General features: G+C 44.9%; 1 protein-coding gene across 2 annotated transcripts in view; it reads right to left on the minus strand.

Annotated features, from left to right (window-relative positions):
* Positions 1–357: 357 nt before the first annotated feature.
* LOC112221235 (FH2 domain-containing protein 1) overlaps positions 358–21,586 on the minus strand; it is a 38,853-nt gene continuing 17,624 nt past the window's right edge. For both annotated transcript variants that reach the window (XM_042303365.1, XM_042303364.1), the window contains exons 5-12: positions 20,922–21,007; positions 20,035–20,135; positions 15,919–15,989; positions 14,352–14,459; positions 13,098–13,168; positions 4,520–4,637; positions 3,991–4,155; positions 358–3,632 (exon numbers count right to left, since the gene is read on the minus strand). In XM_042303365.1, the coding sequence (XP_042159299.1) occupies positions 1,506–3,632; positions 3,991–4,155; positions 4,520–4,637; positions 13,098–13,168; positions 14,352–14,459; positions 15,919–15,989; positions 20,035–20,135; positions 20,922–21,007 (2,847 nt within the window). In that variant the 3' untranslated portion in view covers positions 358–1,505. The remainder of the gene's footprint in view (positions 3,633–3,990; positions 4,156–4,519; positions 4,638–13,097; positions 13,169–14,351; positions 14,460–15,918; positions 15,990–20,034; positions 20,136–20,921; positions 21,008–21,586) is intronic.

Genomic DNA, 21,586 nt, shown 5'->3' on the forward strand with positions numbered 1-21,586 from the left:
CTCTGGAGGAGGAAGTAGTCTCATGATGCTGATAATGAGCCAGCAGCTTGGTGATCAAGACAGTTCTCTAGTGTAAAATACTGTGACCAATGTCAGGCTATTCACGATATAGTTCACATAGGTTTGTGAGGGAAAGTAGTGCACTATATAGGGAACAGGGTGCATCGGGAGGGTCACAGCAGTACGGGACCCTCCAGATACCTGGGGGAACTCAGACTGTGGAGGATAGTAACTGCAAGAAAAAAACTAATAAGCAGAGCTGTGCATTGAAGAACACCTGCCTTCGACTTCTCTGTCGTCTTTAAACAGAAAGTCCTTTAGTGACGTCATTTCTAAAACAAACAACCACACCCCGAGTCTGATTAGCAACTTTATTTGATATGTTATTTACAAATACACACATTGTTGCCATGGATAACAATTCATGCCGTTCATTTTAAGATCGTTTTGATATAAACAGCAGCAGAATATTACAGTGAGTATCCTAGCAACTTAAAGTGTGTCAGAATGAAGAGCACATTCAAGATGAGGATAACCAATAAAATCAATTACCAATAATCATTTCGATATCATACCGATTGATTGCTGATTGGGCAAATCGATAGCCCAAGGTGAGAAAACAACAAAAGCGAAATTCCATCTATTCAATCTGAGTTTGGTCCATGCATCTAATGAAACAGCACAACAGGTGTAGAAATACAGTTCTAAGAATGGCCGCTCAAAACAGAGGGAAATTATTCCCTACATAGTGCACTCATTTGGACCAGAGCTGTTTGGGGGCCCTGCTCAAAGGTTGTGCACTATATGGGGAATAGGGTGCAATTTGGGATGCAGATAAAGTTAAATAAAATAACCTTTGAAGACGAACACGCCATTTTCAACATACAACATGCAACCTAAAAAGACTGGTCGATGAGAGTGATCTGTTGGAAGACCAAGGCACAGAGGAGGCCGCAGTGGCAAATTATTCTAAACAAATGATTTTCTTGAACAACAAATGAGGCACCCATTTCAGTAGCTTCACAAAGTCCAGGTTGGGTGTGAGGTGGTTAGAGTATCTCCTTGAAGTGCCCTGTTGCATGGACAGGACACTAGTGGATGGAGGTAGAGTGTAGAACAGAAGACAATTCTATCTACAGTGACAGTACACCTACTGTCCATTTGCAAAACATAGTAAATGTAGAGTGATGCAGTGGCAGCCATTTTGTTCAAGTTGCAGTTCTTTGTCATCTTCCTGCCAGACAAGAGCGAGTATGGCAGGTACTTCGTATGTCCTTAATTGCACTTTACAATAAGACAGACCCAAGTGAAAACACCCCATCGATTCTGGACAAGCTCAATAGAGTCTGCATGGACCAGTAACTGCCTACCCCTCCAGAACAGAGAGGTCTGGTACAATTCACCAAGTCATTTATTGATACCCGCATACATGTACAGTGGACACAAACATAAACACACCGAGGCATGTGGACAGAAGACTGAAAAAGTGGTATGATCTCCCACGATCACTTCCACATGGGCGAGGAGGCAGGACGGGCCATTTTAGGTCCAGGTATCCGTGTTGCTGTGGGGGTTTTGCAGGCAGAGACAGCAGCTCTAGAGGGATCTGTACTGGGGCTCGTCTTGGTTGTTTTAGTCCTGGACGCAGCTGTAGCAGCTGTACGGATGGTTTTAGCTGTAGCAGAGGAGGGGCTGTGTGTGGAGCGGGGCTGAGAGGAGTGTTGGGTCTCAGAGTTGGAGGTGGGGGCAAGACGTTTGGTGACCCTGAGAGGAGAGCCTCTGACAAAGGCTGGCTGGGTGGTAGCTGTACTACTATTGGTGCTGGTGCTAGAAGTCCTCTCCCTCTCTGGTCCAAGCCCCAGTCCAGCTCTCTCTGATGCCCGGCGGGTCAAGGTGGGTTTCCCTGGGGTCTGCTGCTGGTTCTCACCCACAGCCTGGCTCCTCTCACTCCTGGTGCTACCGCGCCGCTTCACCTCTGTCTGGGTAGTAGTAGGACGTGTGATGGGGGAGGAGCGTATGGAGGCGCTGGGTATGGACGGGGATGCCAGATGAGTGGAACGTGGTGTAGTCTGTAAATTAGGATTTGGAACGGGGCCGGTGGGTGTCTGTGTCTCCGGTTTGGTAATAAAACGCACCCTATGGATAGCAGTATTGTTCGGTAGACCTGCCCTGGGTACCAAGCCCCGCTTAGCCCCACCTCGGACAACAGGAGACTTCCCCCCGCCCCGAGAGTCCTCTTTCCCCATTGGAGACCCAGAACCAGCCCCTGGAGTCTCCGCCTGCTTCGCTTTCCTCCACTTGGAGCAGAGGCTGGGTGGGGCTCTGGAGAGTGTTGTGGTAGGGGTGGGAGGAGGGGTTAGGTTGTCGTAGGAACGCAGACCTCGGACCAGGGTGTGGCACTCAAGGGTTTCGCCCACACATGGGTATGACCGGTCCCTCTCCCTGTCAGGGCTGGAGACCTCTGGGCATTCCTGTGCCCGCTGTGGGCTAAGTTCTGGTAGGCTCGGAGGCAGCCAGCTCTGTTCCACAGATTCGGTTTCCCTCTGCTGGGTTGGTCCGCCCTCAGGTGAAAGCCTCAGCTCCGAGGCACCACCACGTCCTGGTGTGGTCTCATTGGCTCCCTTAGCCTCCTGGGATTGTGATTGGACACCGTCTGGGGTGGCGGTGGCCATGGATGTTTCTGATTGGCTCTCGAAGGGCTGCTGAGTGACCTGAGATACCGTTGACCCTGTTAGCTGAGCGAGGTCAGGGTCCTGATGCGCTGCGACTCTGACAGAGGTGTCTGTGTGTTTCGCCTGAGAAACAGGGGTAGGGTCAGTTCCCTCTAGGTCATACCTGTGTCTAAGACCAATGGTATTTCTTCTCACACTGGGGATGGCAGTAGTGGTAGTGGAGGAGTGTCTATAAGGACTGGCCATAGACTTAGTGGTCAGTACACACGGGTCAGGGACGGCATCAACTGTCCGTTCATCGTGAGTTTGAGTCACTCGAGCCGTTGGTGCATGTCGGCTATCAATGACGTTTTTAAATATTCCATGTTGGGTTTGGGTGACAAAGGCAATAGTGTCCTGCCTGTTTTGGGGGAATTTGAATCTATGTCCACACTGGGTTTGAATGATGTTAGAAGTCAGTTCATGTTGTGGTTCTGAGACTTGAGTCTGAGTTGTCCCTTCATGATTTGGTCCCTTAGTCTCCAGGACTTGTTGGTGCTGACGGACCAGGGGCTCTGTCTTGGTCTCGGTCCCCAGGGATGGTCTCTCCTGGTTGGGGTAGGTGGGGCAGGGTAGCCCTGGAGAGGTCTGGAGGTTGGAGGAGCTAAGGTGGAGTTGGGGGGATATGTTTCTAACCAAACCCGGGGATGTCTGAATAGGAACAGAGGTGTAGTTCTGGGGGTGGTGGGAGTGCCTGCGGTTCTCCAGGGTTCTAAGGCTGCGCCGGCTCCAGGTGTGGCTCAGGTTCTCAAGGGTTTTCTCTAGGTCATTCTGGTTCTCCTGGGTTCCCGGTGGGGACACCCGACCCGTAGCCACAGCCAGGTCTAGGTCCAGCCCTGTACACACGGCCACGGAGCGACGCTTCTCCACCATCTCACGCTCTATCCGTTTCTGCTCCTTCTGTTCCCGCTCAGTGTTTTCCTGAGAGGGAACAGGACGAGTTCAATGAGTTTCAGGTAAAAGAAGAAACATCAAGTATACATTTATCAGCACAGCATCTACGCTTCTATCTTCTGTCTACATCTACGGTATCCATCCCACTCATCCATCCCACTACCTCATATTGCTGTCATGAGGAGGGTCGTCAATATCTTCCCAAGTTGCAAAGTCGGAAGCCCAACCTAGTTCTACAAATTATCTTCTTAAAATCCTATTTTAAAATCCAACCCTAACCTTGAATTACAACCAAAAGGCATTTGTTTTAGTTTTCATACATTTTTACAATATGTACGTAGTGGGAACCCATGCAGGCAGCTTGATGTAAAGCAGTCGGTCTCACCTGTACGGCTCTTTGGAAGCGAAGGCAGAAGGAGTGGAAGACCCTGCAGGCTTCCTCCAGTTTAAAAGTGCTGTCATCCTCACAGAAGAACTGGACCAGAGCCTGACTGGACATCCTCATCCCCTCCACTTCATCCTCTGCTTCCTTCAGACGCTCCTCTGCCACCTAGAGAGAGAGATGGAGAAGAGGAGAGAGAAGAGAGAGAAAGGAAAGAGAGAGGGTGAGTGCGAGTGAGCGTGAGAGACATGGAGGAGAGATGGAGAGAGCGCACACGAGAGAGAGTTAGAGAGAGAGAGAGAGAGATATCAAAATTAGACTGACTGTTGTGTATTTTGACGAAGGAGGACAAATATGGAGGGAAGAGACTCAGAGGTAACCAAAGCCATGTGAGTTTCAGTTTTGTTCTTTGTGAGTTCATAAATTCTCACTTCACTAGACACCATAGATGTGCTGTAGATCTAGAATTATATATTTTCTAGATCAGTGTGTGTTCTAAATCCATGTTCTAGAATCTAGTTCAGGTCCGTACCTCCAGGAAAGGCTGTGTGAGCTGCTGGATCTCTGCCTCGGTCTGGACACTGATCCTGAGGGATGCCACACGCCTGTGGAGCCTGGAGAGGTCCTCTACTACCGACTCCTCACACAACCTATAGGAAGACAGAGACGAGAGAGATGCATCACTTTACATGACTTTAAAAGGTGGGCAATATGAGATAGATGCAGAAAGTAAACAGCATAGTGGGTCCATTACCGTAACAACTAAGAGTGTGAACAGCATGAAGCAAACCCGTACACATGCACAGATACTGTGTGTTGCATCTCGCTCATCTCAATATCTCCGGTGCTGCTCGTGACAACGTCATTTTGCAGAGTCTACCTTCATAGATGATAGTAAAGTGATCGCTGTGAGTTTCTGTGACCAAAAGTTGGCCGAAATATATGGCTGTTGCTGCGATCCATGAGAGACTAGCGTGCGGCAAATCAAACCATATGGGAATCTTTGTTGTAGAAGATGCTGTTAATTAAGATTATAACTCAAAGCTGTTCCCAAGCTGTGACCTACATCAAGCTGTTATTTTCCTCTAACAGATAATGTAATACATCCACGATTTCCCCTTTGGCTCTGCCCCAGCAGGCTGTCGCAGAAGCTTTTATTTTCCTTTAACGAGTCCGTCGTGAAGGACATACTGCTTTCCCGGGAACAGGCCCAAATCCCCGTCCTTTGCGTGAAGAGAAGACGGAGAAAAAGAGGACGGAGTTCGGGCTACCTTCTGAGAATTAGTTGGCGAACAAATAAACCCCCACTGCCTTCCGTTCTACTAGCTAACCTGTAATCATTGGAAAATAAAATTGACGACCTACGAGGAAGATTATTCTACCAACAGGCCATTAAAAACAAAAATCTTATGCTTCACGGAGTCGTGGCTGAACAACGACATTATAAACATACAGCTGGCTGGTTATACACTGTATCGGCAGGATATAACAGCAGCCTCTGGTAAGACAGTTTATATTTGTAAAACAGCTGGTGCACAATATCTAAGGAAGTCTCAAGGTTTTGCTCGCCTGAGGTAGAGTATCTCATGATAAGCTTGAAGACCACACTACCTACCTAGAGAGTTTTCATCTGTATTTTCCGTAGCTGTCTATATACCACCACAGACTGATGCTGGCAGTAAGGCCGCACTGAATGAGCTGTATTCCACCATAAGCAAACAGGAAAACTCTCATCCAGAGACGCTCCTAGTGGGATTTTAATGCAGGGAAACAAATCAGTTTTACCAAATTTCTATCAGCATGTTAAATGTGCAACCAGAGCGAGAAAAAAAAAACTCTAGACCACCCTTACTTCATTCACAGAGATGAGTACAAAGATCTCCCTCGCCCTTTGGCATATCTGATCATAATTCTATCCTCCTGGTTCCTGCTTACAAGCAAAAATTAAAGCAGGAAGCACCAGGGACTCGGTCAATAAAAAAGTGGTCAGATGAAGCAGATGCTAAGCTACAGGACTGTTTTTCTAGCACAGACTAGAATATGTTCCGGGAATCTACCGATGGCATTGAGGAATACACCACATCAGTCATTGGCTTAATAAGTGCACAGAAACCGTACGTACATACCCCAACTAGAAGCCATGGATTACAGGCAATATCCGCATCGAGCTAAAGGCTAGAGCTGCTGCTTTCAAGGAGCGGGACTCTAACCTGGAAGCTTATAAGAAATACCGCTATGCCCTCCGACAAACCATCAAACCGGCAAAGCATCAATACAGGACTAAGATTGAATCGTATTACACTGGCTCTGACGCTCGTCAGATGTGGCAGGGCTTACAAACCATTACAGACTACAAAGGGAAGCACCGCCGAGAGCTGCCCAGTGACACAAGCCTACCAGACGAGCTAAACTACTTCTATGCTCATTTCGAGGCAAATAACACTGAAACATGCATGAGAGCACCAGCTGTTCTGGACAACTATGTGATCACGCTCTCAACATTCACAAGGCCGCAGGGCCAGAAGGATTACCAGGACGTGTACTGCGAGCATGCGCTGACCAACTGGCAGGTGTCTTCACTGAAATGTTCAACCTCTCCCTGTCTGAGTCTGTAATACCAACATGTTTTAAGCAGACCACCATAGTGCCTGTGCCCACGAACACCCCGGTAACCTGCCTAAATGACTACCGACACATAGCACTCACGTCTGTAGCTATGAAATACTTTGAAATGCTGGTCATGGCTCACAACACCATTATCCCAGAAACCCTAGACCCACTCCAATTTGCATACCACCCTAACAGATCCACAGATGATGCAATCTCTATTGCACTCCACACAGGTTTGTAGGCCTTCTTGCTCGCACACGGTTTTTCAGTTCTGCCAAAAAATGTTCTACAGAATTGAGGTCAGGGCTTTGTGATGGCCACTCCAATACCTTGACTTTGTTGTCCTTACGCCATTTTGCCACAACTTTGAAAGTATGCTTGGGGTAATTGTCCATTTGGAAGACCCATTTGCGACCAAGCTTTAACTTCCTGACTGATGTCTTGAGATGTTGCTTCAATATAACCACATCATTTTCCTGCCTCATGAAGCTATCAATTTTGTGAAGTGCACCAGTCCCTCCTGCAGCAAAGCACCCCCACAACATGACGCTGCCACCCCCGTGCTTCACAGTTGGGATGGTGTTCTTCGGCTTGCAAGCCTCCCCCTTTTTCCTCCAAACTAAACGATGGTCATTATGGCCAAACAGTTCTATTTTTGTTTCATCAAACCAGAGGACATTTCTCCAAAAAGTACGATCTTTGTTTAAATTACATAATTTTCTGGAATTTTCCAAGCTGTTTAAAGGCACAGTCAACTTACTGTATGTAAACTTCTGACCCACTGGAATTGTGATACAGTGAATTAGAAGTGAAATAATCTGTCTGTAAACAATTGTTGGAAAAATTACTTGTGTCATGCACAAAGTAAATGTCCTAATCGACTTACCAAAACTATAGTTTGTTAACAAGAAATGTGTAGAGTGGTTGAAAAATGACTCCAACCTAAGTGTATGTAAACTTCCGACTTCAACTGTACCTTGTGTCAATTGAAGCTTATCCTCAATACTGACAAAACTAAACTAAGTGTGTTTTCTAATGCAAGAAATAGACCTCTGAACCTTTCACCTATTACTACCTGTCAGGGCAAGGAGATGGAGGTTGTAACCTCATATAAATATCTTGGAATTTTAAATGATGACGGCCTCTTTTAAATTGCATATTCAACAACTTACAAAAAAATGTAAGCTGAAATTGGGATATTATTTTAGGAATAAGGCCTGTTTTTCTTTTGAAGCCAGAAGGAGGCTAGTATCAGCTACATTTATGCCTTTACTAGACTATGGGGATATTATTTTAGGAATAAGGCCTGTTTTTCTTTTGAAGCCAGAAGGAGGCTAGTATCAGCTACATTTATGCCTTTACTAGACTATGGGGATATTATTTTAGGAATAAGGCCTGTTTTTCTTTTGAAGCCAGAAGGAGGCTAGTATCAGCTACATTTATGCCTTTACTAGACTATGGGGATATTATTTTAGGAATAAGGCCTGTTTTTCTTTTGAAGCCAGAAGGAGGCTAGTATCAGCTACATTTATGCCTTTACTAGACTATGGGGATATTATTTTAGGAATAAGGCCTGTTTTTCTTTTGAAGCCAGAAGGAGGCTAGTATCAGCTACATTTATGCCTTTACTAGACTATGGGGATATTATTTTAGGAATAAGGCCTGTTTTTTCTTTTGAAGCCAGAAGGAGGCTAGTATCAGCTACATTTATGCCTTTACTAGACTATGGGGATATTATTTTAGGAATAAGGCCTGTTTTTCTTTTGAAGCCAGAAGGAGGCTAGTATCAGCTACATTTATGCCTTTACTAGACTATGGGGATATTATTTTAGGAATAAGGCCTGTTTTTCTTTTGAAGCCAGAAGGAGGCTAGTATCAGCTACATTTATGCCTTTACTAGACTATGGGGATATTATTTTAGGAATAAGGCCTGTTTTTCTTTTGAAGCCAGAAGGAGGCTAGTATCAGCTACATTTATGCCTTTACTAGACTATGGGGATATTATTTTAGGAATAAGGCCTGTTTTTCTTTTGAAGCCAGAAGGAGGCTAGTATCAGCTACATTTATGCCTTTACTAGACTATGGGGATATTATTTTAGGAATAAGGCCTGTTTTTCTTTTGAAGCCAGAAGGAGGCTAGTATCAGCTACATTTATGCCTTTAGGAATAGACTATGGGGATCAGCTACATTTATGCCTTTTTTAGGAATAAGGCCTGTTTTTCTTTTGAAGCCAGAAGGAGGCTAGTATCAGCTACATTTATGCCTTTACTAGACTATGGGGATATTATTTTAGGAATAAGGCCTGTTTTTCTTTTGAAGCCAGAAGGAGGCTAGTATCAGCTACATTTATGCCTTTACTAGACTATGGGGATATTATTTTAGGAATAAGGCCTGTTTTTCTTTTGAAGCCAGAAGGAGGCTAGTATCAGCTACATTTATGCCTTTACTAGACTATGGGGATATTATTTTAGGAATAAGGCCTGTTTTTCTTTTGAAGCCAGAAGGAGGCTAGTATCAGCTACATTTATGCCTTTACTAGACTATGGGGATATTATTTTAGGAATAAGGCCTGTTTTTCTTTTGAAGCCAGAAGGAGGCTAGTATCAGCTACATTTATGCCTTTACTAGACTATGGGGATATTATTTTAGGAATAAGGCCTGTTTTTCTTTTGAAGCCAGAAGGAGGCTAGTATCAGCTACATTTATGCCTTTACTAGACTATGGGGATATTATTTTAGGAATAAGGCCTGTTTTTCTTTTGAAGCCAGAAGGAGGCTAGTATCAGCTACATTTATGCCTTTACTAGACTATGGGGATATTATTTTAGGAATAAGGCCTGTTTTTCTTTTGAAGCCAGAAGGAGGCTAGTATCAGCTACATTTATGCCTTTACTAGACTATGGGGATATTATTTTAGGAATAAGGCCTGTTTTTCTTTTGAAGCCAGAAGGAGGCTAGTATCAGCTACATTTATGCCTTTACTAGACTATGGGGATATTATTTTAGGAATAAGGCCTGTTTTTCTTTTGAAGCCAGAAGGAGGCTAGTATCAGCTACATTTATGCCTTTACTAGACTATGGGGATATTATTTTAGGAATAAGGCCTTTACTAGACTGAATAAGGCCTGTTTTTCTTTTGAAGCCAGAAGGAGGCTAGTATCAGCTACATTTATGCCTTTACTAGACTATGGGGATATTTTTATTTTAGGAATAAGGCCTGTTTTTCTTTTGAAGCCAGAAGGAGGCTAGTATCAGCTACATTTATGCCTTTACTAGACTATGGGGATATTATTTTAGGAATAAGGCCTGTTTTTCTTTTGAAGCCAGAAGGAGGCTAGTATCAGCTACATTTATACCTTTACTAGACTATGGGGATATTATTTTAGGAATAAGGCCTGTTTTTCTTTTGAAGCCAGAAGGAGGCTAGTATCAGCTACATTTATGCCTTTACTAGACTATGGGGATATTATTTTAGGAATAAGGCCTGTTTTTCTTTTGAAGCCAGAAGGAGGCTAGTATCAGCTACATTTATGCCTTTACTAGACTATGGGGATATTTGATATATGAACGCTTCCACTCAGTGAGATCAATGGACACCCTTCACCGTGGCACTTTGAGATGTATTTTAAACTGCAAAACCCTTATGCACCACTGCACTTTATGAACAAGGGTTGGCTGGCCTTCTCTAGTCAAGGATCAGTCACTTTTATTTACAAAGCCATTTTGGATTTAATAACATATTATTTGGGCATTTTTATTGCAATTCGTTCGCAGGACTTTATCCTGCTTACTGTTCCAAATGTCCGAACTGAATTTGGTAAAATGGCTTTTATGTACTCTGCGCCGTCAGCTTGGAATGCCTAACAAAATACTTTTAAACTGGAAGAACCTGTCCCAATTGGTGTTTTTAAATCATTGATGTAGGAATTTTTCTGTTTTATGATTTTGTTATACTCTTGTGAATTCTATGTTTTTTTACTAGATTACCTGTAGTTTTTCATGTTGTCTGTCTGTAATTGTGTAATGACTTGGTGCTGCCTATCTTGGCCAGGAACCTCTTGAGAAATAGATTTTAAATCTCAAATGAGCCTTTCATGGTTAAATAAAGGTTCAATAAAATAAAAAATAAAAACATATTACCTCAATTATCTCGACTAACTGGTGCCCCCGCACATTGACTCTGTACCGGTACCCCCTGTATATAGCCTTTGCTATTGTTATTTTACTGCTGCTCTTAAATGACTTATTCCTTTCATTTCTTATTCTTATTCACATTTTTTTAAGCTGCATTGTTGGTTAGGAGCATGTAAGTAAGCATTTCACTTCATTGTATTCGGTGACTAATAACATTTGATTTGATTGGCTGAGAGAAATTGATTATAAAAAGATTGTGGGGCTGTTTTGTTAGACTTCAGTGTGGCCTTTGACATTGTCGATCATAGTCTGCTGCTGGCAAAACTTGTGTTATGGCTTTACACCCCCTGCTATATTGTGGATAAAGAGTTACCCGTCTAACAGAACACAGGTGTTCTTTAATGAAAAGAATCAGGAATTCCCCAAGGCATCTGTCTAGGCCCATTACATTTTTCAATCTTTACTAATGAATTGCCACTGGCTTTGAGTAAAGTGTATCTATGTATGCGGGTGACTCAACACTATACATGTCAGCTACTACAGTGACTGAAACGACTGCAACACTCAACAAAGAGTTGCAGTTAGTTTCATAGTGGGTGGCAAGGAATAAGTTAGTCCTAAATATTTCTAAAACTAAAAGCATTGTATTTGGGACAAATCATTCACTAAACCCTAAACCTCAACTACGTCTCGTAATGACTAATGTGGAAATTGAGCAAGTTGAGGTGATGAAACTGCTTGGAGTTAACCTGGATTGTAAACTGTCATGGTCAAAACATATTAATACAACAGTAGCTAAGATGTGGAGAAGTCTGTCCCTGATAAGGCGTTGCTCTACCTTCTTGACAGCACTGTCAACAAAGTAGGTCCTAAAGGCCCTAGTTTTGTCGCACTTAGACTACTGTTCAGTTGTGTGGTCAGGTTCCACAAAAAAGGACTTAGGAAAATTGCAATTGGTTCAGAACAGGGCAGCAAGGCTGGCCCTTGGATGTACACAGAGCTAATATTAATAATATGCATGTCAATCTCTTCTGGCTCAAAGTGGAGGAGAGATTGACTTCATCACTACTTGTATTTATGAGAGGTATTGACATGTTGAATGCACCGAGCTGTCTGTCTGAACTATAGGCACACAGCTCGGACACCCATGCATACCCCACAAGACATGCCACAAGAGGTCTCTTCACAGTCCCCAAGTCCAGAACAGACTATAGAGGGCGCACAGTACTACATAGAGCCATGACTACATGGAACTCTATTCCACATCAAGTGACTCATGCAAGCAGTAAAAAACAGATTAAAACAAAACACCTTCTGGAACAGCGGGGACTGTGAAGCAATACGAACATAGGCACAGACACATGCATACAAACACACAATAACATACACACTATACACACGGATTTTGTACTGTATATATGTGGTAGTAGAGTAGGGGCCTGAGGGCACACAGTCTGAATGTATTGTACTGTTTTTAAAATGGTATGAACTGTCTTAATTTTGCTGGAGCCCAGGTAGCTGCTAATGGGGATCCTTAATAAATACAGACACCGATACCCACAGAGTAACTGACAGTAAGAGTGTTTCCCAAATGGCACCCTATTTCCTATATAGTGCACTATATCTAGAGCTCTGGTCAAAAGTAGTGCACTATATAGAGCATAGGGTGCCACTTGTGGACTCAATCTAAGGGTCCTACATAGCTAACCAAACCCAACAGAGCCGTGATATTGAAACAGACATGTTGCTCATGACAAGGGGATAGCTATATCACTAACAGCTGGACAGTACCGTAACACAATACAGTCCAGTTGGATGGATGGATGGATGGATGGATGGATGGATGGATGGATGGATGGATGGATGGGTGGGTGGGTGTGTGTGTGTGTGTGTGTCCTGCGGATCTCATATGCTCCCCAGAAGCAGCCAAAACACCACGGGCCACGTTCAAACACTTTGCAGATTGCAGATTGCTTCCTTCCTTCCTTCCTTCCTTCTTTCCTCCGTTTAATTAACTAATTCATTACAGATCTGCTGGATTGGTTAAAAGCAATGAAGTGAAAATCTTACTTTATATGCAGATCGAGCAAATATCTGTTTTTGCCACAAGGTAGATTTTCAAACTATTAGAACTGGGGCGCGTTCAGCGGGGCAATGTTTTTGAACATTTGGATAGAAATATGTAATATAGAAGAAACATGCCTCTCTGACATGTAGAACAAGGAATCATGTTGGCTCTATTTGTGGCATTTCTATTTGCAAAGTTTGACAGCGTTTGGCAACTGAACGTTGCCCAGTCCCCTATGAGGAAGGAAGGGGAGCATTTCTAATCTTGGGAGGGATCTGTATTATTGGCTCTTACTGACCTGGAGGCGGGGCCGACATGTCCTAGTTGGCCGGGAAACGACAGTAAACTCTGGTCCTTTTTCACTGCTTCCTGTGGAGACAGAGACAGAGCTGATCCAGCTATTGTTTCACACAGTGAGCCGTCATAATTCTGGATGAATCATTGCATTGTGTCACGATTCAGTGTGTTGATGTGGTTATTGTGAATTCATGGTTGGTCAAATACAACAAATAGTTTGAAAGAGATTTTGAAGACCTGTTTTATCTGTGCCAGTTGAACAATTTAGTTAAGTAAGAAAAAGTGTCTAGTTTTTCCAAAGGAAACTAAATGATCAGTCTGTCAGATGGTTGTTAGTCTTCAATAAAAGAGAAGTCTGGGATGAATTGTGTTGTCTTTGAACTAGATCTAGAGAGAGTTCATTTAGATGTGTGGCATATTACAGCTGTAAGTAGGTCTTGACTGAAAGATAAACTAAAGTCAAGCACTTGAAGGGTCACTGAGTGTACAAAACATTATGAACAGCTGCTCTTTCCATGACAGACTGACCAGGTGAAAGCTATGATCTCTTAATGATGTCGCTTGTTAAATCCACTTCAAATCAGTGTAGATGAAGGGGAGGAGACAGGTTAAAGAATAACTTTTAAACCTTGAGACAATTGATACATGGATTGTGTATGTTTGCCATTCAGAGGGTGAAAGGGCAAGACAAAATCTTTAGGTGCCTTTGAATGGAGTATGGTAGTAGGTGCCAGGCGCACCGATGTGTGTCATGAACTGCAACGCTGCTGGGTTTTTCACGCTCAAGAGTTTCCTGTGTGTATCAAGAATGGTTCACCACCCAAAGGACATCCAGCCAACTTAACACAACTGTGGGAAGCATTGGAGTCAACATGGGCCAGCATCCCTGTGGAACACTTTCAACACCTTGTAGAGTCAACATGGTCCAGCATCCCTGTGGAACGCTTTCAACACCTTGTAGAGTCAACATGGGCCAGCATCCCTGTGGAACGCTTTCAACACCCTGTAGAGTCAACATGGGCCAGCATCCCTGTGGAACGCTTTCAACACCTTGGAAAATCCATGCCCTGACAAATTGAGGCTGTTCTGAGGGCAAAAAAGGTCAGGGTGCAACTCAATATTAGGAAGCTGTATATTTTACGACGTCGGGGCGAGGGGTGCTGAAGTACAGTAGGATCAGTTTTGCACTTTAGATGATAATGAATACAGCTACAGTATATGGGTAATAGATACCTGATCCTAGATCAGATCTTACCATGGCCACAAAGTGCAGGAGGTTCATGCCTGGTTTGTTGGCTTTAGTGTCGGCCAGCTTGAGCAGGGATGGGATTCGGAACCCTGCTGCGTTGCCTGCGTACCCACCCTGAGGTCAAATACAGTAGGTCAGTGAAAAGAGGTCACACACACACCTGACATCTTAAACAAACACATTACAAAACCCAGATGCCGTCAGAGTGATGCTCTGGAACACACCGCAGTCCATACCCCAGTCCAACACCCCAGTCCACGCCCCAGTCCAGACCCCAGTCCAACACCCCAGTCCAACACCCCAGTCCAACACCCCAGTCCACATCCAAGTCCAACACCCCAGTCCACATCCAAGTCCAACACCCCAGTCCAACACCCCAGTCCAAACCCCAATCCACACCCCAGTCCAACACCCCAGTCCCACACCCCAGTCCACACACCTGACATCTTAAACACCCCAGTCCACACCCAGATCAACACCTCAGTCCAACACCCCAGTCCAACACCCCAGTCCACACCCCAGTCCATCACCCCAGTCCATCACCCCAGTCCACACCCCAGTCCACACCCCAGTCCACACCCCAGTCCAACACCCCAGTCCAACACCCCAGTCCAACACCCCAGTCCAACACCCCAGTCCATCACCCCAGTCCACCCCAGTCCACACCCCAGTCCAACACCCCAGTCCAACACCCCAGTCCAACACCCCAGTCCACACCCCAGTCCACACCCCAGTCCACACCCCAGTCCTAACACCCCAGTCCAACACCCCAGTCCAACACCCCAGTCCAACACCCCAGTCCAACACCCCAGTCCACACCCCAGTCCACACCCCAGTCCAACACCCCAGTCAACACCCCAGTCCATCACCCCAGTCCAACACCCCAGTCCACACCCCAGTCCAACACCCCAGTCCAACACCCCAGTCCAACACGCCAGTCCACACCCCAGTCCACACCCCAGTCCACACCCCAGTCCAACACCCCAGTCCAACACCCCAGTCCAACACCCCAGTCCACACCCCAGTCCAACACCCCAGTCCACACCCCAGTCCAACACCCCAGTCAACACCCCAGTCCATCACCCCAGTCCACACCCCAGTCCACACCCCAGTCCAACACCCCAGTCCAACACCCCAGTCAACACGCCAGTCCACACCCCAGTCCACACCCCAGTCCACACCCCAGTCCAACACCCCAGTCCAACACCCCAGTCCACACCCCAGTCCAACACCCCAGTCCACACCCCAGTCCACACCCCAGTCCAACACCCCAGTCAACACCCCAGTCCATCACCCCAGTCCAATACCCCAGTCCACACCCCAGTCCAACACCCCAGTCCAACACCCCAGTCCACACCCCAGTCCACACCCCAGTCCACACCCCAGTCCACACCCCAGTCCACACCCCAGTCCAACACCCCAGTCCACACCCCAGTCCACACCCCAGTCCAACACCCCAGTCCACACCCCAGTCCAACACCAGCAGCATTGTGCACACAGATAAAGAACGGCTCTCTCTTTCATCTGAAAGGTAAAAAGAAAGGAGGAGAAGAAAGAAAACATGAATACTCACAGCGTTCATGTAGTTTCCTGCCTTCAGAACCAGACGGAGGATGGAGTGCAGCTCAGGACAGCTCAACAGCTCTGAGAGAGAGGGAGAGATAGAGAGAGAGAGAGAGAGAGAGAGAGAGAGAGAGAGAGAGAGAGAGAAAGATTGAGAGAAAGAGAGAGAGATGGAGAAAGACCCAGAGAGAGGGAGAGAGAGAGAGACCAAGAGACCGAGAGAGAAAGGGAGTTTGGAAAGAATTAACTAAATAAATCAGCGCAAACAAGAATCTATAAAAGAGAGTCTATATAGAATATATAGAATACAGAATATCTGACCACTGTGACTGACCCAAACTTGAGGAAAGCGTTGACTATGTACAGACTCAGTGAGCATAGCCTTGCTATTGAGAAAGGCCGCCGTAGCCTGTCTTCTCTTGAGAGCCAGGTCTGCCTATGTGCTCACTGCCCACAAAATGAGGTGGAAACTGAGCTGCACTTCCTAACCTCCTGCCCAATGTATGACCATATTAGAGACACATATTTCCCTCAGATTACACAGATCCACAAAAAATTGGAAAACAGACCCAATTTTGATAAACTCCCAGGTCTACTGGGTGAAATACCACAGTGTGCCATCACAGCAGCAAGACTTGTGACTTGTTGCCACAAGAAAAGGTCAACCAGTGAAGAACAAACACCATTGTAAATACCACCCATATTTGTTTTCCCTTTTGTAATTTAACCATTTGTACATTGTTACAACACTGTATATACACACATGATATGACATTTTTAAATGTCTTTATTCTTTCCGAACTTGTAATGTTCACAGTTAATTTTTACTGTTTATTTCACTTTTGTGTGACAGACAGACAGACAGACAGACAGACAGACAGACAGACAGACAGACAGACAGACAGACAGACAGACAGACAGACAGACAGACAGACAGACAGACAGACAGACAGACAGACAGACACAGACACAGACACACAGACAGACAGACAGACAGACAGACAGACAGACAGACAGACCAGACAGACAGACAGACAGACCGAGAGAGAGACATACCGAGAGAGAGAGAGAGACCGAGAGAGAGCGAGACACAGACCGAGAGAGACAGACCGAGAGAGAGAGTCCGAGAGTCCAAAATTCTTTAACCAGGGGCGGGGTCTTCGCCAGGGTTGCAATCTGAGCCCTGCACTCTTCAATATTTACATCAAGAAATTGGCCACTATTCTAGAAAATTCCTCAGCCCCTAATGTTAGTCTCCACAATTCAGAGATTAAATGCCTACTCTTCGCAGATGACCTATGCCTGCTGTCACCCACAGCACTTGGCCTACAGCCGAGCCTGGACCTGCTAGAGTAGTACTGCCAGACCTGGGGCATTCAAAGCATGCAGGGCATTCAACGCCATTAAAAAAACTATTCAAATTCAAATACCTATTCAAATTTGGCTAAAACGAATTGAATGTGTCATTGAACTAATTGCACTTTATGGCAGTGAGGGGTGGGGCCCACTTGCAAAACAAGATTTCATCAAATGGGACAAACACCCCATTGAAACCCTGCATGCAGAGTTCTGTAAGATTCTCCTACATGTCCAGAAAACAAGTGTGCAATAAAAATCAAAACCCAAAGAACAGAATTCTTTCCACAATGCCGAGGTGTGAGACAAGGCTGCAGTTTGAGTCCAAATCTTTTCAACATTTATATCAATGAATTAGCAGACATGTTGGACCATTCTCCAGCCCCAGGACTCATACTATTTGACACAGAGGTGAAAAACCTGCTATATGCTGATGACTTGGTACTTCTATCACCAACCAAAGAAGGTCTGCAATATTGCCATAATTGGGCCCTGGCAGTAAATTTCCAAAAAATAAAATCATGATTTTCCAACCAAAGAAAACAGATGTCAGAAGCACAAATATAAATTCACCCTGAACAACACCATAATTGAACACAATAAAAATGACACCTACCTTGGTCTGACCATATCTGCATCGGGAATCTTTAATATGGCAGTGAATGCACTCAAAGAAAAAGCCCGCAGAGCAATGTATGCAATAAAAATGAAATTATTCAACATCAACATCCCAATTAGAATTTGGACCAAAATATTTGACAGTGTAATCTTACCAATAGCTCTTTACGGAAGTGAGGTTTGGGGGACACAATAAACTGGACTTTAAAATGTGGGACAAACATCCAATTGAACACCTTCATGCAGAATTCTGTCGGAAAATTCTACAAGTCCAGAGAAATACACCAACTAATGCATGTAGGGCCACTTTCCAGTAGTAATGAAAATACAGAAAAGATCATTAAAATGTTGGTTACATCTAAATTCAAGTCCAAATTCATGTCTGCACTTTAAAGCACTTCAAACCCAAGAGCTGAGCCCAGAAACGAGCCCTCTCAGTCAGCTGGTGTTGGAACTCACCAACCAAGCTGACACCAGCACTGCTTCAAAAGAAACAATTCCAATAAACAAAATCATGAACCACTCAAAGGACTCATATTTACAACATTGGAAAAACAAAACAAAATCCCAAAGCCGACTAAATTGCTATCTGGCCCTAAACAGAGAATATGAATTGGCTGATTATCTCTACTCTGTCAGAGACACGAAGCAGAGACAGATCCTTACCAAGTACAGGCTGAGTGACCACCGATTGACAATAGAAACCGGCAGACATAAAAAGACATGGCTACCCAAAGAGGAGCGTGTATGTGGTCACTGCATGACAGGGGAGGTAGAGACAGAGATGCACCTTCTCCTTTACTGTGATAAATATTCCTCACAAAGAGATTCATTATTCACAGAAATGACTACATTTATTCAAAATGGAAACGTATTAAACCCAGAGGAAAAACTAAGAATACTCATGGGCGAAGGAGCCACGGCTCCTCTTGCAAATATGTACTTGCCTGCGACAGCCTGAGGGACACTGAATAATAACATCTGCATAGTAAGCAGTAACTTACTTATTATTATTGTTATTACTATTATTATTGTGGTTTATCATTCCAAATAGTAGTGATATGCGTGGTAATGATAGCAGTTTAGTGGTGGTGGTAGTAGTAGTAGTAGTGGTAATGATGATAGTAGTTGTAATACTGATGTAATGGTGAAGATGACCGTTATTTAGTTATAAGTTAGTTATAGGTTCATTTTCCATATTTAGATGTTTATATTTATTGCATTACATTATACTATTGACTGTTAACATTTTATTGTTATTATTTTGTATTATTATTTACTGCCATTTTATATTATTATTTGTTATTGTTTCAAATTCTATGACAATGTATATTGTATACATTGTTGCTTTGGCAATATTGACACCATATTTTTCATGCCAATAAAGCAGCTTGAATTTGAATTTGACAGACCGAGAAAGAGGGAGACCGAGAGAGAGAGAAAGAGACAGACCAAGAGACATACATGTTAAGAAATTAATGAGTTAGTCATTCGGTTTTACACCAATAAACCTCAAACATCACTTAATGCTAACTTCAAAGTTTCTGATAACTTAGATGTCTTCTGCCAGCGACCCTGTATAAAACTGGTGAAGAAAACTCATATCTTCATTAGACGAAAACCCACGTGCAAAATCCAAAGCCTGTGGCCCATCTGTGGCCTACAGTACAAAGCATCACTAATTCTGAACAAACTTCAGATTACCTTCCCAGACTAAACTCAAACAAGACTGAGAACTCAAAGGGGAAAATAAAACCCCCTGCTGGTGATTAAAGGGGAAACTAAAAACCATTGGTCTTATCTAAAAAAGGGAAGTGGATGGGCCACAAAAGGTTTTAACAAGATGGTGATGAGGAGTATAGTAGGCCTAATCTAAAGAACTACTTTCACCATTTCATACTAAACTGAAAGAGCACTAAAACGGGACATGACTGGTATGGACGTGAACAGCCACATAAAGGAGTTTAAAAAGGGGCCGTGATTGGGAGTAGAGTAGGCCTAGGGTTCATCCCAAATGGCACCCTATGCCCTACATAGTGCACAACCTTTGACCAGATCCCTATGGAACCTGGTCAACAGTAGTACACTATATAGGGAATAGGGTGCCATTTGGAAAGAACCCTTAACTATAAAGGCCGTGCTGATGGTTTACCTCTGGCCGCCTCCCTCAGACATCTGGCCGCCAAACAGAGAGAGGTCACGGCAGGGTCAAACTCCTCTTGCAGGATCATGGCATCCAGACGCAGACGAAAGCTAATGGGGAAGAAAATGGGAGGAGAGGAGGGATGAGGGGAGGAGAGGAGGGATGAGGGGAGGAGGAGGTAGAGGAGGAGAAAAGGAGGAGGAGGTAGGGGGAGAAGAGGAGGATGAGGGGAGGGAAAGAGGAGGTAGAAGAGGAGAGAGGAGAGGATGAGGGGAGGAGGGGAGGAGAGGATGAGGGAGGAAGGGGAGGTAGAAGAGGAGGGAGGAGGAGAGGATGAGGGGGAGGAGGTGGTAGAGGAGAGAGAAGAGGAGGAGGGGGAGGTGGTAGAGGAGAGAAGAGGAGGAGAGGATGAGGGAAAAGGGAGGTAGAAGAGGAGGGGGGAGGAGAGGATGAGGGGAGGAGGTGGTAGAGGAGGAGGGGGGAGGAGGAGGTAGAGGAGAGAAGAGGGGAGGGGGGGGAGGTGGTAGAGGAGAGAAGAGGGGGAGGGGGAGGAGAGAAGAGGAGGAGGGGGAGGAGAGGATGAGGGAAAGGGGAGGTAGAAGAGGAGGGGGAGGTAGAGGAGAAAAGAGGGGGAGGGGGAGGAGGAGGGGGAGGATGGAAGTGGTTAGGGCCTAATCAATCCTCAGAGACACACACATCAGTACATAGTGCAAAGCTAGTGAATCAACCAGTAGTGTGTGGAGGGAGGGGTCACTGCAAAATGAGGAGATAGACAGTCACCCTGAGAAAAGCAGATCAATTGGAATATTTTGCACCATAGTTAGAAATTCAGGATCATGGTTTGTAATCATTGTAAAACATGAGGTGCTGAAAGTTCTAAGGGTTGAGTGGTATACCTGGGGACTTCCACGAGCAGAATCATGAAGAGGTCAGGCTCCCCAAGCCCACTGCGTTCGGCCTTGAACATCTTCAGACGAGCCTCCTGTGAAATTACCCAGATGGACAGCATAGAGAAGTTATCAGTCAGTTCTGTTCAATTCTACAAGCCTCATTACTTTTACTGGGAATTCCACACAGGTTTAGAATCTCCAGAAATAATATTTAGAATTCAGAGCTTTGATTGAGTCCAGTGGTAACCCCTCCCCCCCATCACCCAGGGTGAGTCCAGTGTTTAAAAAAAAACATCACCCAGGGTGAGTCCAGTGTTAAAAACCCCGTATCACCCAGGGTGAGTCCAGTGTTAAAACCCCCATCACCCAGGGTGAGTCCAGTGTTAAAACCCCCATCACCCTGGGTGAGTCCAGTGGTAAACCCCCCATCACCCTGGGTGAGTCCAGTGGTAAAACCCCATCACCCTAAAACCCCCATCACCCTGGGTAAAAATCATCCTGGTAAAAACCCCATCACCCATGGTGAGTCTAGTGGTAAAACCCCCATCATCCTGGTAAAAACCCCATCACCCATGGTGAGTCCAGGGATAAAACAATCATCACCCAAGGTGAGTCCAGTGGTAAAAACCCCATCACCCTGGGAAAACCCCCATCACCCTGGTATAAAAAAA

Source organism: Oncorhynchus tshawytscha, linkage group LG21 (assembly GCF_018296145.1).
Source record: "Oncorhynchus tshawytscha isolate Ot180627B linkage group LG21, Otsh_v2.0, whole genome shotgun sequence".
NCBI classification, from domain to species: Eukaryota; Metazoa; Chordata; class Actinopteri; order Salmoniformes; family Salmonidae; genus Oncorhynchus; species Oncorhynchus tshawytscha.